The 26,451-nt window shown below is 41.8% G+C and overlaps 1 protein-coding gene across 2 annotated transcripts in view; it reads left to right on the top strand.

Annotated features, from left to right (window-relative positions):
• tsg101a (tumor susceptibility 101a) overlaps positions 1-26,451 on the top strand; it is a 47,002-nt gene that overhangs the window by 8,772 nt on the left and 11,779 nt on the right. For both annotated transcript variants that reach the window (XM_078549008.1, XM_078549009.1), the window contains 6 exons: positions 4,298-4,363; positions 5,282-5,445; positions 6,747-6,873; positions 20,775-20,838; positions 23,522-23,625; positions 25,683-25,885. In XM_078549008.1, the coding sequence (XP_078405134.1) occupies positions 4,298-4,363; positions 5,282-5,445; positions 6,747-6,873; positions 20,775-20,838; positions 23,522-23,625; positions 25,683-25,885 (728 nt within the window). The remainder of the gene's footprint in view (positions 1-4,297; positions 4,364-5,281; positions 5,446-6,746; positions 6,874-20,774; positions 20,839-23,521; positions 23,626-25,682; positions 25,886-26,451) is intronic.

Raw genomic sequence — 26,451 nt, 5'->3', positions numbered from 1 at the left:
AAGAGTTTAGGAGGACATGCCAGGAGCAGCACCAGGCATACCTAAAAATGAGATGTCAACCTGGTGAAGCTATAAAACAGGACTACTTGCGTGCCAAACAGCATAAGCAGCAAGTGATAGACAGAGCTAAGTGATCCCACAACTAACGGATCAGATCTAAGCTCTGCAGTCCTGCCACATCCAGTTGTGAATGGTGGTGGACAATTAAACAACTCGCTGGAGGAGGTGGCTCCACAAATATCCCCATCCTCAATGATGACGGAGCTCAGCACAGCAGTGCAAAAGGTAAGGCTGAAGCATTCGCAACAATCTTCAGCCAGAAGTGCCGAGTGGATGATCCATCTCGGCCTCCACCAGAGGTCCCCAGCGTCACAGATGCCAGTCTTCAGCCAATTCGATTCACTCCATGTGATATCAAGAAACGTCTGAAGGCACTGGATACTGCGAAGGCTATGGGCCTTGACAACATTCCGGCAATAGTACTGAAGACTTGTGCTCCAGAACTTGCCGCGCCTCTAGCTAAGCTGTTCCAGTACGACACTGGCATCTACCCGACTATGTGGAAAATTGCCCAGGTATGTCCTGTACACAAAAAGCAGGACAAATCCAACTCGGCCAATTACCGCCCCATCAATCTACTCTCGATCATCAGTAAAGTAAAGGAAGGGGTCATGAACAGTGCTATCAAGCGGCACTTGCTTAGCAATAACCTCACTGATGCCCAGTTTGGGTTCCGCCAGGGCCACTCAGTTCTTGACCTCGTTACAGCCTTAGTTCAAACATGGACGAAAGAGCTGAACTCCCGAGGTAAGGTGAGAGTGACTGCCCTTGACATCAAGGCAGCATTTGACCGAGTGTAGCATCAAGGAGCCCTAGCAAAATTGGAGTCAATAGGAATCGGGGGGAAACTCTCCGCAGGTTGGAGTCATACCTAGTACAAAGGAAGGTGATTGTGGTTATTGGAGGTCAGTCACCTCAGCTCCAGGACATCACTGCAGGAGTTCCTCAGGGTAGTGTCCTAGGCCCAACCATCTTCAGCTGCTTCATCAATGACCTTCCTTCCATCATAAGGTCAGAAGTGGGGATGTTCGCTGATGATTGCACAATGTTCAGCACCATTCACGACTCCTCAGATACTGAAGCAGTCCATGTCCAAATGCAGCAAGACCTGGACAATATCCAGGCTTAGGCTGATAAGTGGCAAGTAACATTCGCGCCACACAAGTGTCAGGCAATGACCATCTCCAACAAGAGAGAATCGAAGCATCGCCCCTTACCATCACTGAATCAACATCCTGGGGGTTATCATTGACCAGAAACTGAACTGGACTAGCCATATTAATACTGTGGCTACAAGAGCAGGTCAGAGACTAGGAATCATGGGATGAGTAACTCGCCTCCTGACTCCCCAACGCCTGTCCACCATCTACAAGGCACAAGTCAGGAATGTGATGGAATACTCCCCACTTGCCTGGATGAGTGCAGCTCCTACAACACTGAAGAAGCTGGACACTGTCCAGGACAAAGCATTCCACTTGATTGGCACCATATCCACAAACATTCACTCCCTCCACCACAGACGCACAGTAGCAGCAGTGTGTACCATCTATAAGATGCACTGCAGGAGTTCACCAAGGCTCCTTAGACAGCACCTTCCAAACCCACGACCGCTATCACCTAGAAGGATAAGGGCAGCAGATAGATGAGAACACCACCATCCAGAAGTTCCCCTCCAAGTCACTCACCGCCCTGACTTGGAAATGTATTGCTGTTCCTTCACTGTTGCTGGTTCAAAATCCTGGAACTCCCTTCCTAACGGCATTGTGGATGTACCTACACCACATAGACTGAAGCGGTTCAAGAAGGCAGCTCACCACCACCTTCTCAAGGACAACTAGGGATGGGCAATAAGTGCTGGCCCAGCCAGCGAAGCCCACATCTCGTGAATGAATAAAAAAAAGTATTTAGTTCACTGGTTGAGAACTTGCTTTTCAATGTCTCTAACAGTGATTTTCCCCTTTGCCTCTTGACAGGGGTTTTCAGAGAGAGAGCAGGTTAGCTATTGTTGTGGAATCACTGGAATATTCTACACACTGGAGAAGGAGGTTTTTAGGCCTTGTTCCTTTCAGGCTAGGAGCTATTCAGCTGCACTGTGCTCACACAAAACCCTGTTCACTTGGTCAGGAGCCAATTAAAATGCTGTTGTCAGGCAGCTCATTTGGTCCAGGACTCCTTTCTGGCACCATTCTGTCTTTCATGGCACGCTCTGTTCCAGACCTGCAACATTGTATATATCTCTCATCCTGTTCCAGTGGACATGTCTTTCATCCTGCAGCCATTGTAATTCTAATCCACAGTCCAACAGAAAATAAAAAGATACGTCCTTTACAACAGTCCAACAGAAATAAAAAGACATGTTCCTCACAACACAGTACTGGTGTTCATACCCTGTTAGTGTTAACACTGTACTGGCGTTTGCACCCTGTCAGTATTAACACTGTACTGGTGTTCACTTCTTGTCAGTATTAACACTATACTGGTGTTAACACTGCTGGTTTTCATACCCTGTCAGTGTTAACATTGTACTGGTGTTCACACCATGTTAGCATTAACACTGTGATGGTGCACACTCCCCGCCAATGTTAGCACTGTACTGGTGTTCACTTCCTGTCAGTATTAATGCTATATTGATGTTCACTGCTTGTCAGTTTTAATGCTGTACTGGTGTTCACTGCCTGTCAGTGTTAGCGCTGCACTGGTGTTCACACTCTGTCAGTGTACTGTGTTGTTCAGTGCTCATGTATCGATGTTACTCCTATGTTTCAGGAATGGTAGTGTAGAGGTTTTGTTACTGAACTAGCAATCCAGAGGCCTGAACTACCAATCTAGAGAAGTGAGTTTAAATTGTACCATGGCGGCCGGGGTGTAACTACTAGATTGTCATAAAAGCCCATCTGGTTCACTAATGTCTTTATGAAAGGAAATTTGCCACCTTTATCCAGTCAGTCCTGTAAATGACTGCAGCCGACAGCAATATGGTTGACTCTTAACTACCCTCTGAAATGGCCTAGCAAGTCAATCAGTTAAGGACAATTAGGGATGAGCAATAAAAAGTCGCCTTGCCAGTGACACCCCCCATCCTGTAAACCATTTAAAAAGGCCTCTGTTGTATTACATGCTTGGTCCAAAGGGAGGTGCCACTTGCTCAATCTGTTATGCTGCTGGTTTCCCTCTGAGCCAGCACTAAAATGTGTTTTGATGCAAGTGCCAACCATGGTATATTGGCCAATTCGCATGCTGTGTGTGTCATTGCATCATCCAGGCCTTCTGAAAATCACTCTACTGCCTGTGTAGCTCCTTAACTGGTCAGAATAACACTGACCAAGGGGAAAACTGGGGTTCCTGGGCACCAATCTAACTAAATCCAGCAGTTTAATTACATCTAACCACCAGTTATGGGAGACCCTGGGCTGCATAATCCAGGAGCCAAGGACCAGTTTAAAATCAATTGCTACGTACTGACCATTTATGGTTACAATATGCTGTTATTATTCAGGAGACATCATCTTTTGCATTTCATTGGATTGCCCTACAGAGTTCTGTTTCCCTTTTGGTTGTTTTGATTGGTTTTTCTACCTGTGACTTAAATTTATCTAAGTCACTTAAATATAAAATTTATTGTTGTTTGGATATTGGATGTATTAAAAGCCAATACCTCTAACCTACATATAAATTCTGTTAATGTAGTACTGTCTATTATATTGTGCCTACTGAGACTTTAAGTTCACAACGTTTTGTTTTCTGGTGGAATATCTTTTCATTTCCAGTAAATCTAATGCAATTCCCTCCTACCACCCCTAAAGGTGCAGATTATCACTGGGCTATGGAGCCATATTGCTGCCAGCTATCCAATACCTCTCCCAAAATGGCCATTGATGTTTGTGAACCCAGGCATTGAGCATCAGTGAGCTGTTTTTTACAGCACAGATATCAATGGTCCTTGATGTGTCAATTCAAGCAGGGCTCATTGGGTAGAAATCATGAGTGAAAATTTTTTCAGCTTTCTTATATAACCACTATCTCCTCCAACATCATATTCCCACATCAGTTCAGGAGTCCTGAACCATTTGCTGAATTTTCATTGCTCCCTGTGCTGATATTCCAAGGTGCTGCACCAGGTGGCGTGTTTAACCTACTAGGTATTGGTGAAGCTAAACTCTTGTTCATAAATCTGCATGGTTTTCCATTGATCTTTATGATTGTGTGTGACTTGATTTTTTTTCCTACCTGATTTCAGTATTTAACAATGGTTCATCTCAGGAGCTGATGAGTCTCACTGGTACTATCCCAGTCAGTTACAGAGGTAAGGATTGAATGATGAAAAAGTCTCAAATTGAGTGTAAGGAGCAATTTGCAGGGCCACTGAAATATAAGAGCCCTTTTGGGATAGGTTGTTGGGGTTGGCACCATGCAAACAGGCTGTGTGGAGTGATGGGTTGGGTGGGTGCGGATGATGCATGTGTGATAAGTGGGGCAAGCTTTGTGTAAGAGCTGTTATTCAGGGAGGCTTTGAAAATATTTCAAAGCAGCCAGGAGACTGGATCAGGGTGTGCAGCATATCCAGTAATTTAAAGAAGAGAAGTGCAACTTTAGAAAGTCCATGTTTTTATAGTTAAACTCTCCGCCGTCTGACTTCCAAGAAGTTTGCAGTTCTGCATGAGAAATGGCCTCATGAATGTTTCTACTGTTGACCATTTTCTGATCATAGCCATTAAGTATGAATAAAATACACAATCTTCTCTCTCAATATTTTTTGCCATTATTGCTAAAGCAGGAGTATATACATTACAATTAAATAAGAAGTGAAGTATTTGGGGGAGTAATTGATTTTATATTAAATGAATGTTCCTTTTAAAATATAATTTGACGGCACCAAAACACCCTTAGTAAGCTTCTCCAGTTATATTACTGAAGGGGAATGCTGCATGCATCCCAAAGGTTGGGGTGGTGGTGTATAAGGGAAATAGATACACTCAGAATCCCAGCCTTCACTGAGCATTGGTGACATTGCCTGTCTGGCCCATTAGTATGCCAGTTCTTGGAAGTGGTAAGAAATTTAATTCTTGCCTTAGTTAATTTTTTTTAACTACAAAATGCCGGAGTAGTTGGAACTAACAGTACCCCCACCACCCAGATTTGTTTTTTCTTGAATGAACTGTCATTTTTTTTTTGCAAGCTGTGAGGTTTTTGTCTCAATTTTTTTTCTTCCCTTTCTTTGCAGGAAATACGTACAATATCCCTGTGTGCCTTTGGTTACTGGACACTTATCCTTACAACCCTCCCATCTGCTTTGTAAAACCCACCAGCACCATGATGATTAAAACAGGAAAACATGTTGATGCCAATGGGAAGATCTACCTCCCCTACCTGCATGAATGGAAACATGTGAGTATCGCATGTTGTTTTAAATGCGGCAGCTCTATGTACCTCCATTTCCCAGGCAATTACTGGCACCTGTATATTTAGGAAGAGGTGGATATTTGGCAGCCAGTGTCCCCAGGGAGGGACAGATACTGACAGCCTATGTTCTTGGAACATACGAACAAGGAGCAAGAGTAGGCCATTCAACCCCTTGAGCCTGCTCTGCCATTTAATAAGATCATGCCTGATCTTTGGGGTGGGGTGGAAGGGGAGAGTTGGGTAATGGCAGACTGGGCACTACCAGGGAAAGGCTAGTGGATAGTGACAGGCTGGGCAATTTTCTTCATATGGAGTGAGAAAGTAAATGACAAAACCTCTTGACCCACTTCTGACCCATTAAAGCATGTCTCTGTACTGTTCCAACTCTGCCATTGCCCAGCTGCATGTGAATGCTTCCAAAGTGTATGGAGCCAAAATTTCTGGAAACTCAGAGGTGATGAGAGTCTGAACTTCAGGCTCTTGCCCTCTGAGGGTAGGGTAATTTACATAGCAGAAGTAGCTAGCCAACACCTCTCGAAGCTGTGGTGGAGGCAAGTTCAATCAAAGCATTTAAAAGGGAATTAGACTGTTAACTGAAAAGAAAAAATATTCAGGGTTACAGGGAGAAATGGGGAAATGACACTAGAATTAATTGCTCATTCGGAGAGCCAGTCCAGACACGATGGGCTGAATGGCCTCCTCCTGCGCTGTAGCAATTATGTGGTCCTGTACTCTGCCACTTCAACTGGGGACTCACGGCTCCAAAGGACCAAGGAGAAAAGGTCTCAGAATTTTTGCCTGCTCCTCAATTGAGGAACCAATTGGTATTTTTTATTGGCTACCTTGTGGCTTGCTTAAGGCCCCTTATGGGACCTATGCTTGTCTCACCATTACTGCCATTTATTTTGTTCTTGTGTTTCAGTTAAAGGGTATAGTTCTGGTCTTCATTCTACAAGATGGCAGTCTTTATTGTGGTCTCAGGATAACCTCAGTTAACTTCTATTCTCTGTTCTGGTTATAAAACACATAAGACATTGAATATGATTATTTTCAACTCCTTTCTGCGTTACTAATTGTATTCCATTCCTTTTATACTATTTTTCACTTTATTGATGAGCAGTTCCTTTCAATTGTCACATTTGTATAAATGATCCAATCATGGTGAAATCCTCTGTCCCTATTTCCATATGGAAATACGGCTCAGACTGCACTCATTGTGAAAATGTAAGTGTTTAAACAGACATTTTTAATGAAGGTATTTCTGTTCATTTTCTTTCCTCCTTCAGCCACATTCTGACCTGTATGGGCTGATTCAAGTGATGGTAGTCATGTTTGGGGAGGAGCCTCCAGTGTTTTCGAGACCAGCTGCACCTCCACAGTACCCACCGTACCAAGCCACAGGACCTCCGACCAGTAAGTAGTTTTCTGAGAAAGACAATGCGATTAAAACCAGGGGGATTAATTTTTGTCCTGCTGAAACCATGAACACTTAAGACTGTCTCTTGATAGCTTCATATTTTTTTCCCAATCTGTTGCATCAAGGTGCAGTTCCAGAGTTACACTCTAAAATGGTGCCAAAATTCTTGACTTATAGACAGTAAGTATTAGGTTATTTGACAACAGGGGCAACTAAAGCTAATCCACCTTTAGCCATTACCTCAACATCCCCCTTGCAATCGGGGCCAGTGGGAAACTATCCGCAACAGAAAACTTGGGTAATTGTCTCCTCTCTAACTCATGAACACTGAAACCAGTAATGGCACTTGGTGCACATGAACAAAAAGAACAAAAATTTATATAGCACCTTTAAGCCAAGGCAGTTTACAGGAGCATTAAAAAATAAAATTTGGAAGTCAAGCCACCAAAGGAGATATTAGGGCAGATGACTAAAAATGTCTTAAAGGAGGAAAGAGAGATGGAGATGTTTAGAAAGGAAATTTCAGAGCTTGGAGCCTAGGCAGCTGAAGGCATGGCCATCAAAGGTTGCACAATTAAAATCGGGGATTCCCAAGAGGCCAGAATTAGAGGAGTACATATACCTTAGAGGGTTGTGGGATTGGGAAGATTATAGCGATCCAAAGAGAGCAAGGCTATGGGAGGATCTGAAACCAAGGTGAAAATTTTAAAATCAAGATATTGCTTAACCCGGAGTCAGTGTAGGTCAGTGAACACAGGGGTGATGGGTGAATAGGACTTGATGTGAGTAAGGACACAGGTAGCAGAGTTTTGAATGACCTCAAGTTTCCGGAGGGTAGAATGTGGAAATTGGCCAAGTGTACATTGGAATACAGCTATCCCTCATCTAGCATTCCTAATGTGTTCCTAAAAAAAAGTTTAAATGATAAGGTGCTAAAAGAAAATCACTTTCCCATAAGAAAACATGTAATAAGGGTGTTTTATATTCCTGACCCGTAATTTTTACATTTAAAAACTTTTAGTTGCTTTGAATCTAACTGCCACAAAGATCTTTTTACTAGCTCCTAATAACTTACAGTACTAAGTCTTTCAACTTTTCTCCTGCTTGCTGCTTCCCACACCCAGCTCACCAGATCTATAGACTCTCCGATTCGCTGCTTCCCTCCCCTAGCCTCCTGCTCATTGAGCCCCCTGCTCACTACCTCTCCCACATGCCACTTCCCTCCCTGACCATCCCGACTCGCCACCTCTTCTAATTCACCGTTTCTCCTGACTCACCACTTCTCTTCTCGATCCTATGCTTCTTCCAACTCATCACATCTCCAAACTTGCTGCCTTCCCGACCCTCCCGGCTTGCCAACTCTCCTGCTCACTGCTCGTTCTTGCTCACTGCTTCCCTCTCCTGAACCCTCGCAAGGGTGTGGGGGGGGTTGGCGAGAGGGAGGGAATGAGTGGAGGTGCGAGAGGGAGGGAGCAAGAGGATCAGCAAGTGGGAGAGTCAGGAAGAAAGTGGCCAGCAGGAAGGTTGGGAAATGAAGCGGTGAGTCAGGAAGATCAGGGAAGTGGCAAAATGGCAGCTTGTTTTTTAAAACTCTGAGCATGCTCAATAACCACGCCAAAACGAAAATGGCGGTATCGCTATTGGGAACGTCCTTAATCACCAATCATGCTACAATGTGCCATTAGAATGTGCTTTAAACGGGTGAATATCTGCAGTCAAGTCTGTAGCAAAGGCATGAATAAGGGTTTTATCAGCAGATGAGCTGAGGCAGAGGTGGAGTCAGGTCATGTTACTGAGATGGAAATAAGCAACCTGTAAGAACACACGTATGATCGGAAGCTCATCTCAGGGAGATATATGACATCAAGGTTGCAAACAGTCTGTTCCGGCTTCAGACAGTTGTCTGGGAAAGGGATGGAGTCAGTGGCTCAGGGACAGAGTTTGTCGTGATGGCTTTGATATTCCCAATGTTTAGTTGGAGGAAATTTCTGCTCATCCAGTCTGATAACTTAGCAACAGTGGAGGAGACGAGAGAGATGCTGATGAGGTAGAGCTGGGTGTCTTCAGCGTATGTGGGAAAAGTGATGCTGTGTTTTCAGGTAATGTCACTGAGGACAGCATATAAATGAGATATAGAAGGGGACCAAGTATAGGAAACACAACAGTTAGCTGTGCAGGAATGGGAAGATAAACCATTGAATGTGACACTCTGGTTACAATTAGGTAAGAATGGAACCGTGTGAGAGCAGCCCCACTCAGCTGGCAGTGGAACGGTGTTGGAGAAGAACAATGGCCAACCCTGTCAAAGGCTGCAGACAGATCAAGAAGGATGAGGAGGGATAGTTTACATTTGTCACAGTCACACAGCATGTCATTCATGACTTTGATAAGAACCGGTTCAGTACTGTGACAGGAACAAAAATTTGATTGGAGGGATTCAAACTTGGCTTTGGCTGACTTATTATCAATATATTAAACCTGTGCCTTTTTAATCTCTATGGTTCAATTACAAGTTGTCTTTCCATATCTCAGATTGCACATGTCACCCTTTGAGAACTTCTCTGTTTTATTACAGAGCTGCAAACTGCTGATAGTTTTTAGTTCTGGTTCACACTGTACCTTATATTATTAAGTAAATAAATGGAGACATCCCAGAGAAGAGTGTGTCGTGGAAAAGTCTGTGCATTAAAAAAAACATAAGTAAAATTTCACGAGAGTCCTTCAGTCTCCCATTTACACTGATTCTGCAGGCTTTCCGGAGGATAACCTCCGCGAAAATTGCTAGTGATTATGGGCAGGATTTTCCCCTTGTCGGACGGGCGCAGCGGGCAGGCCTGGGAACGGCTGTGAGATGGACCGCTGCCCACAATCAGGCTCCAACCGTGATTTCATGCTGGCTGGCCAATTAACAGTTAGCCAGCGTGAAATACACGCTGAGAGTCTCAGTGCTGCAGGGGCAGGGGTGGGAGGAGTGCGAGCTTGAAGTCTGCGCATGCGCAGGGGAGTGCATGCTGAAAGCCCCCTGAAGGCACAGAGCTGCCTTAGGGAGCTGAAGAATTTTAAAATGAAAAATAAACATTTTACAAATGATATAAACATGTCCCCACATGTGACTCAGTCACATGAAGAGGGATATGTTAAAAAAAATTTTTTTTTTTAGTTACCATTGGAAACCTCATCCTGCCCTTGGATGATGTTTCATAAAAAATGTGAAGGCTACCTTTCCATATTCGCCCGCCCGCCAACTGAACAGTTGAACAGGCGGCAATAAATACAATTTAATTACTTGTTTAAGGACCTTAATAGACCTCTTAATTGTCAGCGGGCGTGCTGCCGACCAAAAGATTGCGAGTGTGCGATGACGCCGGGACGCTCGCCCGATGTCGTCAAGCACTATTTGACTCCCGTTTGTGTTGGGTGCATGGCCACCTGCGGGATGAAAAATCCTGCCCTCTATCTTCACTTCTGCACAGCCTCCTGCTATGATGCAATATCAGTTGCTGTTTCCTGTCAAAATCTGTTATGTTTGGGCTTCTCCCACGAATGCGTGTGCGTTCTGAAGGCATTTTATATCTGCTTTTTTCTTAGTGTTCTGGCCAGTGAACATAACATCAAAAATAGCAGCAGAGTAGGTCATCTGGTCCCTAGAGCCATTCAACAAAATCATGGCTGATCTGATCTTGTTCTTTACTGCACATTCCTTACTGCACATTCTTTCCTGTTCCGTAAAACTCTTGACTTCGTTATATTCAAAAATCTGTCCATCTCAGCCTACAATATATTAAATGAATCAACTTCCACAGCCCTCTGGGGTAGAGAATTTTGAAGATTCCCTAAGCTCTTAAGGAAAGAAATTCCTCCTTATCCCCATCTTAAATGGGAGACCCCTTATTCTGAAACCATGCCCCTCTTTTTCTCACCTCATCTGGCTTTCTCAAAACTCTTAAGATGCTAAGAATTTGAAACCAAATCATTACCCGGAATAAAATCTATCCCTTCCATAGGTAACCTAGGAACAATTTGTTGTTTTAATCCGCTTCTCAGTTTGCCATTTCTGTTTATATAGCAGTCAGCCATGACTGCTGTAAATTATATGGTCTTGCCAAACATTGCTATGTAGACCCACAATGAGTTTGGGCATTGTGTTTAAAAAGCGGGATAAATCCAATCTAAGTAATTACTGTTCCACGTGCTGGGTGGAATGCTCAGATGGAGGGAGAGTAGGTCTTGTGGACCCATGCCTGATTTCTTCCAGCTGTAGTAGCAGTCAGATGAGGTGGTCCTGCATTCCTATTTAGTTGTCAACTTCTTGGTTTGCTGTGCATTGTGTTGCCCCCTACTGGTTCTGGTAAATCTGATTTCTGAAGTCCCTGTTGTTCTGGGGCTCCTTGTTTCCCACTTGGTTCACTAATCTCCCTTAGAAAAGGAAATCTGCCATCCTTACCTGGTCTGGCCTACATGTGACTCCAGACCCACAGCAATGTGGTTAACTCTTAACTATTTTCTGAAATGCCTAGCAAGTCACTCAGTTTAAGGGCAGGTAGAGATGAGCAACAAATCCTGGCCTTGCCAGTGATGCCCAAATCCCATGAAAGAATAAATTTAATAAAAGCTCTGGTCCTGAATTTGCAGGGTAAGGTAGAATGCTGCTACTTTTTTGTTTGCAACTTCTTGTAGGATGGTGGAGTCGAGTCAACCTGTTGTGTCCCAGATCACACCGCAAGTCTAAGTAGGCTCCTTTTATGTATTTTTTTAATAAAGAGGAATGTATTTATAGAATGAGATTCATTTTACAACAGGACAGGAATAAGATAAGCAAAACCAAGGATGAGCAAAGGTCGCTCACTTCTTTAACTCTGATCATAAACAATAAATTGTAATCTGTTTGAACATTGCTCCTCTGCATTCTTATGCAATAGATAATGCTTATTGGTGAGAATATGTTAGGTTTATTGCATAGATTACTGCTGATACCTTGATTGCCTATTTGTTTTATTGACCTGTCTTCCGAAGTATCTTTCTTAGGATTATGGCTATACTACAGTTCTGTAACAAAAACAAAAATACCTGAAAAAACTCAGCAGGTCTGGCAGCATCTATGGAAAGGAACACAGTTAACGTTTCGAGTCCGAATGACCCTTCAACAGAACTAAGTAAAAATAGAAGAGAGGTGAAATATAAGCTGGTTTGAGGGGGGGAGGTGAGGCAAGTAGAGCTGGATAGAGGGCCAGTGATGGTTGGAGATAACCATCTATTCAGTTCTGTAACTAGGTTGAATCTTTATTGACTGAAACTTGCATCTTTCCCTGTTCTCTGCTGGGTATGGATTGCGTTGGTCAGGTCTACTAATTAACCGTGTAAATTCCTTATTGGTGTTGCGTGGGCCATTCATCATGTTTCCTCATTCCCTCAAAAGGCAGGAAATGGCATCTCTCTAGGCAATTGCGTATAAATACTCTAAAACTATGGTTGAGTTTTATTTGCAAGTAAAACTTTACACACAAAAGAAGAAAGATAAACTAAATACCATGCAGTAATTACATTTTACAAAAAGTAGGTTGAATATTGAAAGACAGCATCTTCACTTCACAGAAGCACAATCTAATCACCACTCCTCGAGATCCAATGACATTACCTTACCGTTGCCAAATCCTCCACCATCAACATCCTGGGAGTTGGCATCGACCAGAAACCTAACTGAACCAGCCACATAAATACTGCGGCTGCAAGAGCAGGTCCTTGACTGCATATTCTCCAGTAATCAAAGCTCTGCAATCCTTTCACATCCAGTCATTAATGATGGTAGACAATTAAATAATGAACTGGAGGAGGCACCAAAAACACCCCTGCCCTCATGAGTGCTTAAGACAAAGCTGAAGCATTTGCAACCAGCCAGAAGTGCTGAGTGGATGGCCCATCTCGGCCTTCTCCTGAGTACCCCACCATCATGGATGCCAGTCTTCAGACAATTCATTTTACTTCACGTGATAACAAAACAGCTCAAGACACTTGGAAGACCAAATGCTATTGGTCCTGGCAATATACTAGCTGTACTACTGAAGACTTGTGCTCCAGAACTAACTGTGCCTCTACCCAAGCTGTTCCAGTACAACTACAACACAGGCATTCATCCAACAATGGGCAAAATTGCCCAGCATATGTCCTGTCCACAAAAAGCGGGACAAATCCAATCTAAGTAATTACTGTTCCACCAACCTACTCTCAGTCATCAACAAAATGATGGAAGGTGTCATTGACAGTGCCATCAAATGTCACTTACTCAGCAGCATCCTGCTAACTGATGTTCGGTTTGGATTCTGCCAGGGCCACTCAGCTCCAGACCTCATTACAGTCTTGACCCAAACATGGACAAAAGAGCTGAATTCCAGAGATGAGGTGAGAGTAATTTCTCTTGACATCAAGATAGCATTTTACTGAACGTGGCATCACGGAGCTCTAGCAAAATTAAAGCAGGCAATCAGAAGGAAAGCACTCCATTGGTTGTAGTCATACCTAGCACAAAGTAAGATGGTTGTGATTTTGGAGGCCAGTCATCTCTGCCTCAGGACATCGCTGCAGGCTCTGGGTAGTGTGCTAGGCCCAACCACCAGCTGCTTTATTAGTGACCTCCAACATAGGGTCAGAAGTGGGGATGTTGCTGATGGTTGCACATTGTTCAGTACCATTCAAAACTCCTCAGATACTGAAACCAGTCCATACCCACATGCAACAAGACCTGGACAACATTCAGGCTTGGGCTGATAAGTGGCAAATGAGAGTTGTGCCACGTCAGTGACATAGCATTTCGAACAAGAGAGAATCTCACCATCTCCCCTTGACACTCAATGACATTACCGTCACTGAACTCCCCACCATCAACATCCTCTGTATTACCAGTAACCAGAAACTTAACTGGACCAACCATATAAATTCTGTGGCTACAAGATCATGTCAGAGGCTGGGAATTCTGTGGAAAGTTATTCACCTCCTGACTCCCCAAAGCCTGTCCACCACCTGCAAGCCAGGAGTGTAACGGAATACTCTCCACTTGCCTGGATTAGTGCACCCCCAACAATGCTCAACAAGCTTGACATCATCCAAGACAAAGCAGACCGCTTGATAGGCAACCCCTCCACCACCTTCAACATTTACTTCCTCCACAACTGGCACACTGTGACAGCAATGTGTACCATCTACAAGATGCACTGCAGCACCTTTCCAGGGCTCATCCAAACCCACAACCTCTACCATATAGAAGGACAAGAACAGCAGGTGCACGGGAATGCCATCAGTTGCAAGTTCCCCTCCAAGTCACTCACCATTGTTAATTAAAAACTATGCCACCATTCTTTCACTGCCTCTTGGTCAACATCCTCGAAATCCCTCCCTAATAGCACAGAGTGTACCTGCATCAGATAGACTGTAGTGGTTCAAAATGGTAGCTCACCATCAAGGGCAATTAGGGATGGGCATTAAATGCTGACCGTGCCAATGATGCCCACATCTTAAGAACCATCGACAAGGCACAAGAGAGGAGCGTGATGGAACACTGTCCATTTGCCTGAATGAATGCAGCTGCAACAACACTAGAGAAACACGGCACCATCCTGGACAAAGTAGCCTGCCTGACTGGTACTCCACCCACAGCCTTAAACATTCACTCCATCCGCCACTGATACAACATGACTAGTGTATAACATCTACAAGATGCAGTGCAGGAACTCACCAAGCCTCCTTAGACAGCATCTTCCAAACCCACAACCACTACCATCTAGAAGGATGAGGGCAGCAGACATATGGGAACACCACCACCTGGAAGTTCCCCTCCAAGCCACTCACCACCCTGACTTGGAACAGCTCCTTCACTTGTCGCTGGGTCAAAATCCTGGAACTTCCTCCCTAACAGCTCTGTGGGTGTACCTACATCACATAGACTGCAGTGGTTCAAGAAGGCAGCTCACCACCACCTTCTCAAGAGCAATTAGGGGCGGGCAATAAATGTTGGCCTAGCCAGGGATGCCCACATCTCATGAACGAATAAAAAAAAACTTCAGCTCACAAAGGCTTCATTGGCAGCATCTCCAGACCTGCAACTTCTACAAACTAACAAGATGAGGGAAGCAGGTGCCTGGGAACACCTCCACCTGATACTTGCAAAAAGTTGATTGAAATAGGGAAAAATAGAATATGAGAGGAAACTAGCCAAGAATTTTCAAAACAGATCATAAGAACTATTGAGAATATTTAGTTCATAATTCATATGCTTTAGAATATAACTTTTAATTTTAGAAATTAAAATTGTAACTGTAGAAAACGGAGGTGCCAGATTGAGAAACTGATGAGCAACTGTGAAGGAAATGCAATTCCAGCAAGCTTGGAGTTAATTACAATTAAAAGTTAATCTGTTTATCTTCGAGCTCAGAGTGAGAAGTGTAAACATTGAACAATAGAGGATCCATTTTTGGACCTCTTGATAAAGCCAGGGTGTCTATTGTTATTTCCATAAAATAAGCTAAAAGCTAGAAATTCTGAGAAAGAGGGTTGTAAAACTCCATTAGAGATTGAAATTATTCATATATGTTCCAGAATCAGAGTTATGTTGAAGGTAAAAAAATTTGTTTGCATTTCTGAATTATCCCAGAGCATGCCACAATCATGGAGAAGGGATGTGGGGTTAGAAGGCTTTTTGGTTTATCTGTGTGTGTGTTCACTGACAGAAGTGAGCAGCTTAGTTTGGAAACAGACAGAGGCAGTTGTCATTTTGCTTTGGTGAAGACTGCACCTCACCAGATTGAGAGAGCCAACAGGAGGTAATAGTCAGTTGGGCCTGCATTTCGAGCAAAGAAAATACTAACTTCATGATTCACCACATGGAATGCAGATGGGGGCTCTATCTCAGCTTGAATTTTGTGAGAGAAAAGCAGTTGGCCGATTTGCTCTAGCTTGTATCTAATATAAGATTTCTGTAGTGGTCCTCACAGAGCCTTATGGCAGAAAATAGTCAGCAGAGTTAGCTTGGTAAGCTGTGGGAAAGTAGTTGGATACCTGCCAGCAACCCAAACAAGGAGCTGAGGCATCCGCAGTCGTGAAGGTTGTAAAGAAAAGGTGGAGGGTCATGAAGCCAAACAGCTATTGGAAAAACTTCCATAGAATTTGTACCTCGAGGAATAGCTGGAATACTAAGGAAGAAGTAAAGTAAATTCCAGAGGACTGAGGCATACCTTTTGGGTTGGTTGCAGGAGAAATCAATGCACCGTAAAAAATTCTTAAGATAAGGGAACTCTTGGGAGAAGTAAAAAGTAAAGCTGAGTGCATAATATACGTAGTTGTAAACTATAGTTTTAGGTTAACAATGCTTACTTTGTTTAATTCTTTTTGATATACAATAAAGTTTATTTTTGTTGAAAAAAGTGAAATTTTGTGGCGTAGTTATGTTGGTTAATAGATGGGTGTTCCAATTTCTTCTTTAAATGCTAATAGCCCCTGTCAGGATCGTAATAGAACTTTAACAAATATGTGAAAAGGAAAGTAGCTTAAGCAAATGTTGGTCCCTTAGAGGCAGTGACATGAGGAATTATCATCGAGAATGAGGAAGTGATAGAAATGTTGAACAAATATTTTGTGTCTGTCATCACAGTAGAAGATACATTACATACCAGATATAGAGGGTAACTATGGGGCTAAAAAGAGTAAGGTATTTAAAATAATTAATATCAACAGAGAAAAAGTATTAGAGAAAGTTAAGGGACTAAAAGCTGACAAGCCCCCGAGACCTGATGGCCTATATCCTCGGGTTCTAAAAGAGGTAGCTGCAGAGATAGTAGATCTACTGGTTATGATTTTCCAAAACTCCTTAGATTCTGTAACAGCCCCAACAGATTCTATTTTAGCAAATATAATACTGCTACCTAAGAAAGGAGGGAGAAAAAACAGGGATCTACAAACCAGGAAAATGCTGGAATTTACCATCAAGGAAGCCTTAATAACACACTTAGAGAACCTTAGTATGACCAGACAGAGTCAGCATTGTTTTTGTGAAAGAGAAATCATGTTTTATAAATTTGTTAGCGGATTTTGAGTATGTAACTATTAGTATAGATAAAGAGAAGTTGGTAGGTGTGATGCACTTGGATTTCCAAAAGGCATTCGATATGGTGCAACGCAAAAGGTCAATACACAAGATAATTGCTAATAGAGTTGAATGTAATATATTAATCTTTATTTAAGAGAGAGAAGAGATTCCTTACTGTTCTATTAGCAATTATTTCCATATTCCTCTGTATTTCTGCTTGGCAAACCCCGTTCTTAAAGTCCTGCTTGCTGTTTATTCCAAAGGAAGTCGATTACCAAGTCTGCTGTAGTCATTTTAGAACAAGTAATCGCATTTTGATGTTTCAACTCAGAAACTTTTGACACGTTTCAAGATAGTAGAAACCAACAGGAGATGGGGTTCTTTCATCCTCCATAGGGGGTTTGAGTGCCTGTTGATTATATATCCTGGCTGGCTAGCAGTTCTCCATTGTCATGATGGACTCTTCGTCTCTGCTGGAGAGGTAAGCTCATAAAAATACAAATAACATTTCCATTACTTTGAATAACGGACCTTGACAGCCCCCAGGTGTGAAATTCCATGAACAATCATGTCAGGGCATGTCTGCACTGCAAACCATATAGTAGATTAGTGGTCAACTTACATTTCCAGACATCATGTGACTTGTGACAACCATCTATGGTCAGTGTTTTTTTGTGGAGTTACGGGTAGATATCGCTCAGTCACAATTCCCCATCATTGTGACAAGCTGTGTAACTTTTAAATGTTCAAAGATGATATGTTCATACAAGGACCACAAGTTAGCATGTAGGTCCAGCAAGCAACTAGGGTGGCAAATTGCATGTTGGCCTTTATTGCAAGGGGACTGGAGTACAAGAATAAGAAAACCTTGCTGCAATTGTACAGGCCTTTGGTGAGATGGAATACCGTGTGCAGTTTTGGTCTCCATATTTAGGGAAGGATACACTTACATTGGAGGCAGTACAGCGAAGGTTCACTAGATTGGTCCCTGAAATGAGAGGATTGTCATATAATGAGAGGCTTAGTAAATTGGGCCTGTACTCTCTGGAATTTAGAAGAATGAGAGGTGATTTCATTGAAACATACAAGAAACATACACTGATGGGTCGTTACCTCTGGTGCTGGGGAATCTAGAAGGGATCAATTATTTAGGACTGAGATGAGAAATTTATTTACTCAGAGGGTCGTGAATCTTTGGAATTCTCTACCCTAGAGGGTTGTGAATACTCCATTGTTATGTATATTTAAGGCTGGGATAGATATATTTCTGATGCGGTGGGAAAATGGAATTGAGGCAGGAAATCATCCATGACTATATTAAATGGCAGAGCTATTCCTATTTCTTACGTTCTTATGTTTCTCTCCCAAGTCATACATGATCCTGATTTGAAAATATATTGCCGTTCCTTCATCGCCACGGAGTCAAATTCCTGGAACTCCCTACCTAACGGCATTATGGGTGTACCTATAGTACATAGACTGCAGCAGTTCAAGAAGGCAGCTCACCACCAACTTTTCGAGGGCAATTGGATGGGCAATAAATGCTGGCCTTGCCAGTGATGCTCACATCCCATAAATGGATTTTAAAAAATCCTTCCAGACCTATGTAATTGTTATGGACCGTGATGGAAGGAGTGCACAGTTAATTCTAGCCCCACTTCTCCACTGGTCATAACAATAGTTTAAATGTTTAATTCACCCACAAAACTGGCTAATTGTTACCTTTGTTATTGTTATACTATTATTCCCAGCATAAAAAGACTGTAACCAAGCTTCTTTCAGTAAACGCAAAAAATATTGATTTATTATAAAACAAACTTCTTTCCAGAAACAGGTTAATAAACTGGTTAACATACCAGTTGCAGTCTAGAAGTGTAATGATTTTCCCCTTTTTAAAAAAACAGATATTTGAACCCCCATACATCAAGTCAAAACAGGATAAAACAAATACAGTCCTTCGCAGAGGCTGAGTATGGGAAAGTTTCTTTTAAAAGGATAAAAACTTGGTAAGATCTCAGCACTGTTGATGTAACAGAATCCTGGTCACAATAGATCTGGAAGTTCTTTCAGACGGATTTTCTGGTAAAACTGTCCTTGATGACTCTTACTTATCACAACTTTGTAGACTTTAAAAAAAACAGATGATTTATTCTGATGAGGCATTTCTGAGGGAAGTTTAACTCACCTAGTCTGCATGTAACATAAAGGTGGGGCAGAGAGAGGAAAAGAAAGAGTATTTTCCTTGCCTTCCTTCTAAGGCACGCATACCCACACACACTGACTTAGAGTTTGCAAAGACTGAAAGAATAGGCTCAAAGGCTCAAAGAATACTTCTCTCAGGTCAGGTGTGTTTAACAAATCTGCAATGGTCTTTAGCCTGGCACAGTAGTTCTTTGTTAACTTAGATATACAAAGTACCTCATCCCTCAGCAGGTGTTCCCTGCATCTATCTTGACCCATAGTTTCTTAAAGAATGGCATAATCACAACCCAGAATTAGTATTGCAAACTTTTAAAAATAACTCTGGAGGAAGAATGTCCAAAATTCATTGTCCTTCAAATTTTCCAGAAATTGGTTCCTCACATGCCCCCATCTGTAAGGAATGAAACGCTATTTTCAAATGCTTTTCATTACAAAAAACATATACAACATATATATAAAAATTTTAAACACACACTCTCTCATTTTCACTCACTTCTTACACAGAATCTCTGTATAGGGCCTGATCTTTTGATTTCTATATTATACTAACAAAAATTAAATTCTGGATAATGTATCAGCAATTTCATTATCTTTTCCAGCAATATGAACAACCTTTAAGTTTTAAGGTTGTAGTAACAAACTCCATCGAAATTCCATTGAAGCAAATGTTTATCCTCATTGGTTTAAGTGGATGCAGTTTGTTCTTGGTTGCTGCAATCACAATATTATCCGTACTTCAGTTTGTCAGTTTCTATAGTAATTTGCAGTCTAAACAATATGCTTGCTTAATCTATGCAAAGTTTCCACTTTAAGTTCAGTATTTTTAGGAGGCCTTTTAAAATTAAATGCTACAAAGAAATACAGAACACCAAACCATGGGTAAAATAGTCAATTGCCTTGCTTTTTTTGTTGTCTTTCTAGTGAGAAGTTTTTCGTTCTTTAATAGTGTTCACAAATGCTTAGAGGCACTTAAGTTGCCATGGTTGCTGATGAGTCAATGTGGAACTTGTACTTCTGGTGGCCCAGGACAGTGTCTGATGGCTGTGCGCTGTAGAGAAATAAGATGCATGTTTATGGCTGCAACCTTCACACATGGGACAATTTGCAGAGACTAAACACTTTCCCATAGGCAAGTAAAAATCAAAGAAGTGTCTCAGGCATTGTTGTGTGTCTTCTGATGGAAACCTGTGATGGGAATCTGCAAAAGGGAATCAGAAAGAAAATACCTCCAAAAAGAATTTCATGCGAGACAAAAATAAACAAATTATTGCCAAATAATTCCTCATCAGTTTGGTTCCAGGGCTATGGGGAAAAGACAGGGAAGTGGGATTAGCTGAGTTACTCTTGCAGAGAGCCAGCATATGAACTGAATGGCCTCTTGCACTGTAACCATTCCATGGTAGTATTTGCTTGTGATAAATTACATATTAGGCTAAAAACTGACGTCATCTAATGTCCTGAACCATGCACATTGTATTAATGTCAAATGTTCAGCACATCACATTTTTGATGAAGTAACCATTGAAAGACTTATTGTGCTGATGTTAGATATGCAAACTGTTGTATGTGTTGTTTTAGTATAGCATTAATGTGTTCTGTTGTGTTTTTCCTTTTTTTTTTCAGCTTCCTACATGCCTGGAATGCCAGCTGGAGTTGCACCATATCCATCTGGCCACACGAATGCTGGGTATGATTTATATTTACCAGAGATGTAACACACATTTGTATTTTAAAGCTATTTATGTATTTATTTGTGTGTTATATTTGGACACATAATCCAGGCTGATACTCTTAAGCATAATACTGATGGAGTACTACATTGTTAGTTGTTAAACTAAAGTCCCTTCTACCTGTTTGGGTGGATATAAAAGATACATGGTACTGTTTGAACAAGATTAAACATTATAGTAACAAATCCTCCAATGAAGGCTAGGCTCCCCATGTTTTGAGCAAGATAATTAATAAACTGGTGTAAATCACTGGCAATCTCCGCCTCTAAAATAATTCAGCCTGCTCCTGTAGGATAATTTTAACAGCAGATAGTATTTTAGAACTGGTCTCAGTGAAAACAAATCCAAAACCTTATGTCCTCAGAGTCGGAGACCAGGAATGAGGTGCATAGTTACTACTAAGATGATATTTTCTTGATACATCATAAGCCTGGATTTTCTGCTATGAAAGTGGTATCTACTCTCAGTAACCAGTATTCAAATAGAAGCATTCATTTCTGCTCTATGAACTCTGATTCTTTATTTGAATAGGTGTGTTATCGGCACCATACATGCCCTTTGAAATGTCAATATTGTCTGTGTTTTTAAATATTCGTTCTTGGGATGTGCTCACCACTGGTAAGGCCAACATTTATTCCCCATCCCTAATTGTTCTTAAGAAGGTGGTGGTGAGCCGTGTGGTGAAGGTGCTCCAACAATACTGTAAGGTTGTGAGTTCCAGGATTTTGACCCAGTGACAATGAATGAACGGCTATATGCCTGAGTCAGGATGGTGTGTGCATTGGGGAACTTGGAAGTCACGGGGCTCCCAATCACCTGCTGTTGCTCTTGCCCTTTGACGGAGGTAGTGGATCTGGGGAGTGTTGTCGAAGAAGTTTTGGCAGTTGCTACAGTGCATCTTGGAGATGGTACACACTGAAGCCAAGGTACATTGATGATGGAGGGTGTGGATATTTAAGCTGGTGGATGAAATGTCAATCAAGTGGACTGTATTGTCCTGAATCGTATTGAGCTTCTTGAGTATATTTGGAGTTATACCTAACCAGGCAAGTGAACAATATTTTGTTGGACCTTTGGTGTCTCTTGTAGGTGGTAATGAGGCATTAGAGAGTCAGAGGTGAGCTGTAGAGCCTCAGACTTGTAGTTGTAGCTGGGCCATTTATATGGCATGTCTGGTTGAGTTTATAATCAGTGGTGAGCTCCCAGATGTTGGTGGGATTTGGCGATGGTAATGTCACTTATGCTCTCTCTTGGAAATGGTTGTTGTTTAACGCTTGTATCTGTCTTAAATGCTGTAAACTACTGCAATTTCAAGTGTTAGAAGGCCGATTGTTTGATAGAACAGCCGTGTTTGGTAACTCTGCAAACTATGTAAATCAGATTCTGGGAAAACTACGACTACAACTTAAGTATTTGGGCTTAGCATCAGGTTCAAATAAAACAAAAAGTGCTGGGACTACTCAAACTCATGCAGCAACTGTGGCGAGAGAGAGAAAAATAGACTTTACATTTCAGGTCAGCGACCCTTCATCAGAACTGGTAAGATAAAGATGTAACTGATTTTAAGCACTCACAGAGACAGGGAAAAGGGGAAAGGAGAAAAGAACAAAAAAGGTCTTATAGGGTGAAGGGAGAGATTAAATGATTCTAAGGGATGATGGTAGGAGCAAAAGGGGTTAGTAATCGGACAAGTAAAGAAAGAGCGGGGTAATGGGAAATAACAGAATCATTGCCAACAGTTGTTTGAAAGAATAGGAGTGGTGGCTATGATCTAAAGTTGTTGAACGCCGTGTTGAATTCAGAAGGCTGTAAAGTGTCTAATTGAAACTACATAATTGAGGAGCATGAGAATCTGCCACTCGGCCCATCCTCCTGAGGTAGTGCATTTGACTTAGTCAATACATTTCTTCACTAGTGCCACACAATTCCTTGAAGTGCAGAAGTTTAATTGAATGGTTTTTGAAAGATGTATTAAGATATAATGAATTGCAATGTGTGGTACCTATTGTTGATAAGACCATTGTTTCTTGTGTTTGAGCATGGAGTTGCCCCATGATAGCCACTCACATGGGAAACCCCTAATCTTAACCAAGATATCAGTATTATGCCCACAGTTAAGAGAGATGAAAGGAAGGCAGGTTCACAGTTTCTGACTTAATCACACCACCTGCTTGCATTGATGCATTTTAATTTTAGGTGTAGGTATGTAGATGCTACTTACAGGTAAGTTCTGTAGCTGATCCAGCACCTGCCTGGCATGATACTCTTGGCTACAGTAAGTTTAACATTTGGAAATGCAGATGTTATCTGTGGTGATAGCCAGCTTATTGAATGAGTTACTTGTTAAAAGGTGAAACCTGTGCCTCTGTTATTTTCCAGTTACTGCACGCTCGTGTGCTTTAATTATACAGTTAGAAGCTGCAATAAAAACAGTCCATGTTCATTATGCAGCCAAATATTATGTAGCTGATAGGACCTTGTATTTGCCTGAATCTTTCAAGATGTTTCTCTGACAGCCAGTGTCAGCCTGCTGCTCATGCATCGCACTTGTACTCAGTAGTACTTCACTGGTTTTTTTTGTCATGTTTTTAATGGTGCAACAGTAGTTTCATTGCTTCCTTTTCTCTTTCCTGTTTCTAGTGGGTTTCCTGGATATCCATATCCCCATTCAGCCTCATATCCACCAACCACAGGCACTGCACAGCATCCTCCATATCCCAGCCAGTCTCCTGCTGCAGGTGTTGGTAAGAGATGAGGAACCCTTCATTTTATAGGTTAAATGCCTGGAAATAATATTGTTGTAATAACTTAGTAGAAATGTAATTAAATTTTAATCAGTTTTGGATCATGATTTGTTTTTTGTAAAAAAGTACACATGCTCGAGTTGCTTAGTTCTTGTTTGTTGGTCATGGTGGAGGGGAAATATTTTGCAGCTACATTCAGTCTTGGCAATTGCTAGAACTGATCTCAACCAATGACAGTTGTCAAAGTTTTTCCAGCAATTTTCTCACCCGAAAGTACGTTTTGGGGTTCCATTGGTGCAATATCTCTCCAGTATCTTGGCAAGTGGACATTTATCACTCATGAGTGTTGACTGACTACTTGATCATGTAGGGCACCACAGCAAAACATGTTCATGTACAAAACTTGATGACCACACATTTATTTTCCAGCAGAAATCATTACATTGATTAGCAATGTGAGAGCAAAAACCCTGTCTGATTTTATCTCGTCTCCCCCTCCTGAGTCTAGGAGCCCCAAGTCCTATTGTAATATTGTAATGTACCCTGACTGAGACCAAGCTAACTCAGCACAGGCTAGGGATCAAATCCATGACCTTCTGATTTAAATGGTGCAGCATTTAACCATAAGATCATTGAGAGAGCTTCTTAATGTCACTGTGCTATATCAGGAACAGAAACCTTAACTGACCTCTGGCTTCCAACACACCATGCATCGGAAGCCTTATTAAGGTTAACAGAAAGGAATCTTCTACATTTGCTGACTCTAATAAACTTGAGACACTTCTGTTCAGCCAGACGCCAGCACAATTCTGCACTGGAAAACTTGTCTCTTATTCTTATACCAAGCACTGTACAATGTACAGAAATCCTGAATGAGATTGCCCAAGGTGTAAAACCAACAGTTCTAAATAACTTGATTTTGTATATTTATTAGTATGAGCTATTTGTTTTAATGGAAAATCATAGAGGATCATTCCATGTGTTTTGTACTCATTTAAAAATTATGCTATTATTTCTACCCTTCTTTCCACTACTCCTCAACTCCCAATTCCACCTATCATTGTGTAGGTATCCACATACACAGTCTTGTGAGGAAGGATGAGCAGGTTGGGCCTATACGCATTGGAGTTTAGAAGAATGAGAGGTGATCTTATTGAACCATGTAAGATCCTGAGGGGCTTGACAGGATAAATGCTGAGAGGATCTTTTCCCTTATGAGGGAATCTTGAACTAGGAAGCATAGTTTCAGAATAAGAGCTCAACTAGAGGAGAAAATTCTTCACTCAGAGGATTGTGAATCTTTGTAATTCTCTACTGTAGACAGTTGAGGATACTCGAGGCTGACATGGACAGATTTTTGAAGGTTAGGGGAATCAAGAGTTATGGGGAACAGGTAGGAAACTTGGGTTGAGGACAAGATCAAGTCAGCCATGATCTTATTGAATGGGTGGATCAGGATCAAGCAGCTGTGTGGCCTATTCCTGCTATTTCTTATGTTCTTACAAGTGTTGTTTTTCTAGTCAGGACTGGGAATTTACTGACAAAAGTAGAAATAATTTATGTACATGCTTTTAATTTTCATTGTTTGATTTAATTCTAACTTATGTCTTTGACCTGGTCAATGGTATTATTAAACAGTATTTTTTCTATATATTGACCATTGCACAGCTTAGAAGCTAAAAGGCCTCCAGTTTGTGCCCATCGCATGGTTTTCAATTTTTTTCATTTCCTGCAACATGCTTCTTTTAACAGCAGGTTGTCATTCCATTGCCTTTCATAGAAGCACGGCCTTAAAACTTATGAATCTTCATTTACTTCTCTGAAGAGTTTATTGAGGATAAATTCGATATGAAGAAATAACGGGCTTTATCTGTGAATCTGTCTTGAATCTTGAAATGACCATGAAAGATGGGTCAAAATGATCATTTTGCAATCTGCTCTAAATCTCAAGGACAGTAGATTGAGGTTTGCAGCAACGTCTATTTCTCTTATGGACAGGTCCTTGAGCAATCCGTTGATCCCATGGTATTTGGACCAACATGCAGTTTATGTTACAGGTCCTGCCAGAGATGGCACCATCAGTGAGGACATGATTCGTGCTTCTTTGATCTCTGCAGTTAGTGATAAGCTGCGCTGGCGGATGAAAGAAGAAATGGATCGTGCTCAGGCTGAACTTGATGCCCTCAAACGAACAGAAGAAGACTTGAAAAAAGGCAACCAAAAGCTGGAGATCATGGTCAATCACTTGGACCAAGAAATGGTAAGACTGAGCCATAGAGGAGGATTGCTATGCTTTTCAAAACCAGTAATCTTAACAGGTCTCATCACCAACCCCACAAGACATAGACCAGAAAGACCATCATAGTCATTGAAATTATTTCTGCGCATGTGTACCTGATCAGAGAATGATGAGAGAACAGCCTTCTCCTTTGTACAGAGATCTAAACCTAGGATTTAGTGTGTATAATAATTAATGTCTGAAGTATGACCTATAACTTGGAACACTTTTTTATTATTCATTCACGGGAAGTGGGCTTCGGTGGTTATGCGAGCATTTATTGCCCATCCCTAGTTGCCCTTGAGAAGGTGGTGGTGAGCTGCCTTCTTGAACTGCTGCAGTCCATGTGGTGTAGGTACACCCACAGTGCTGTTAGGAAGGGAGTTCCAGGATTTTGACCCAGCGACAGTGAAGGCACGGCGATATATTTCCAAGCCAGAATGATGAGTGATATGGAGGGGAACTTCCAGATGGCGGTGTTCCCATCTATCTGCTGCCCTTGTCCTTCTAGATGGTAGTGGTTGTGGGTTTGGAAGATGCTGTCTCAG

The sequence above is a fragment of the Cetorhinus maximus genome, chromosome 9, assembly GCF_964194155.1.
Source record: "Cetorhinus maximus chromosome 9, sCetMax3.hap1.1, whole genome shotgun sequence".
NCBI lineage: Eukaryota > Metazoa > Chordata > Chondrichthyes > Lamniformes > Cetorhinidae > Cetorhinus > Cetorhinus maximus.
Note: the sequence above shows the minus strand (reverse complement) of the source record. Positions and strands in the feature narration are given on the sequence as shown.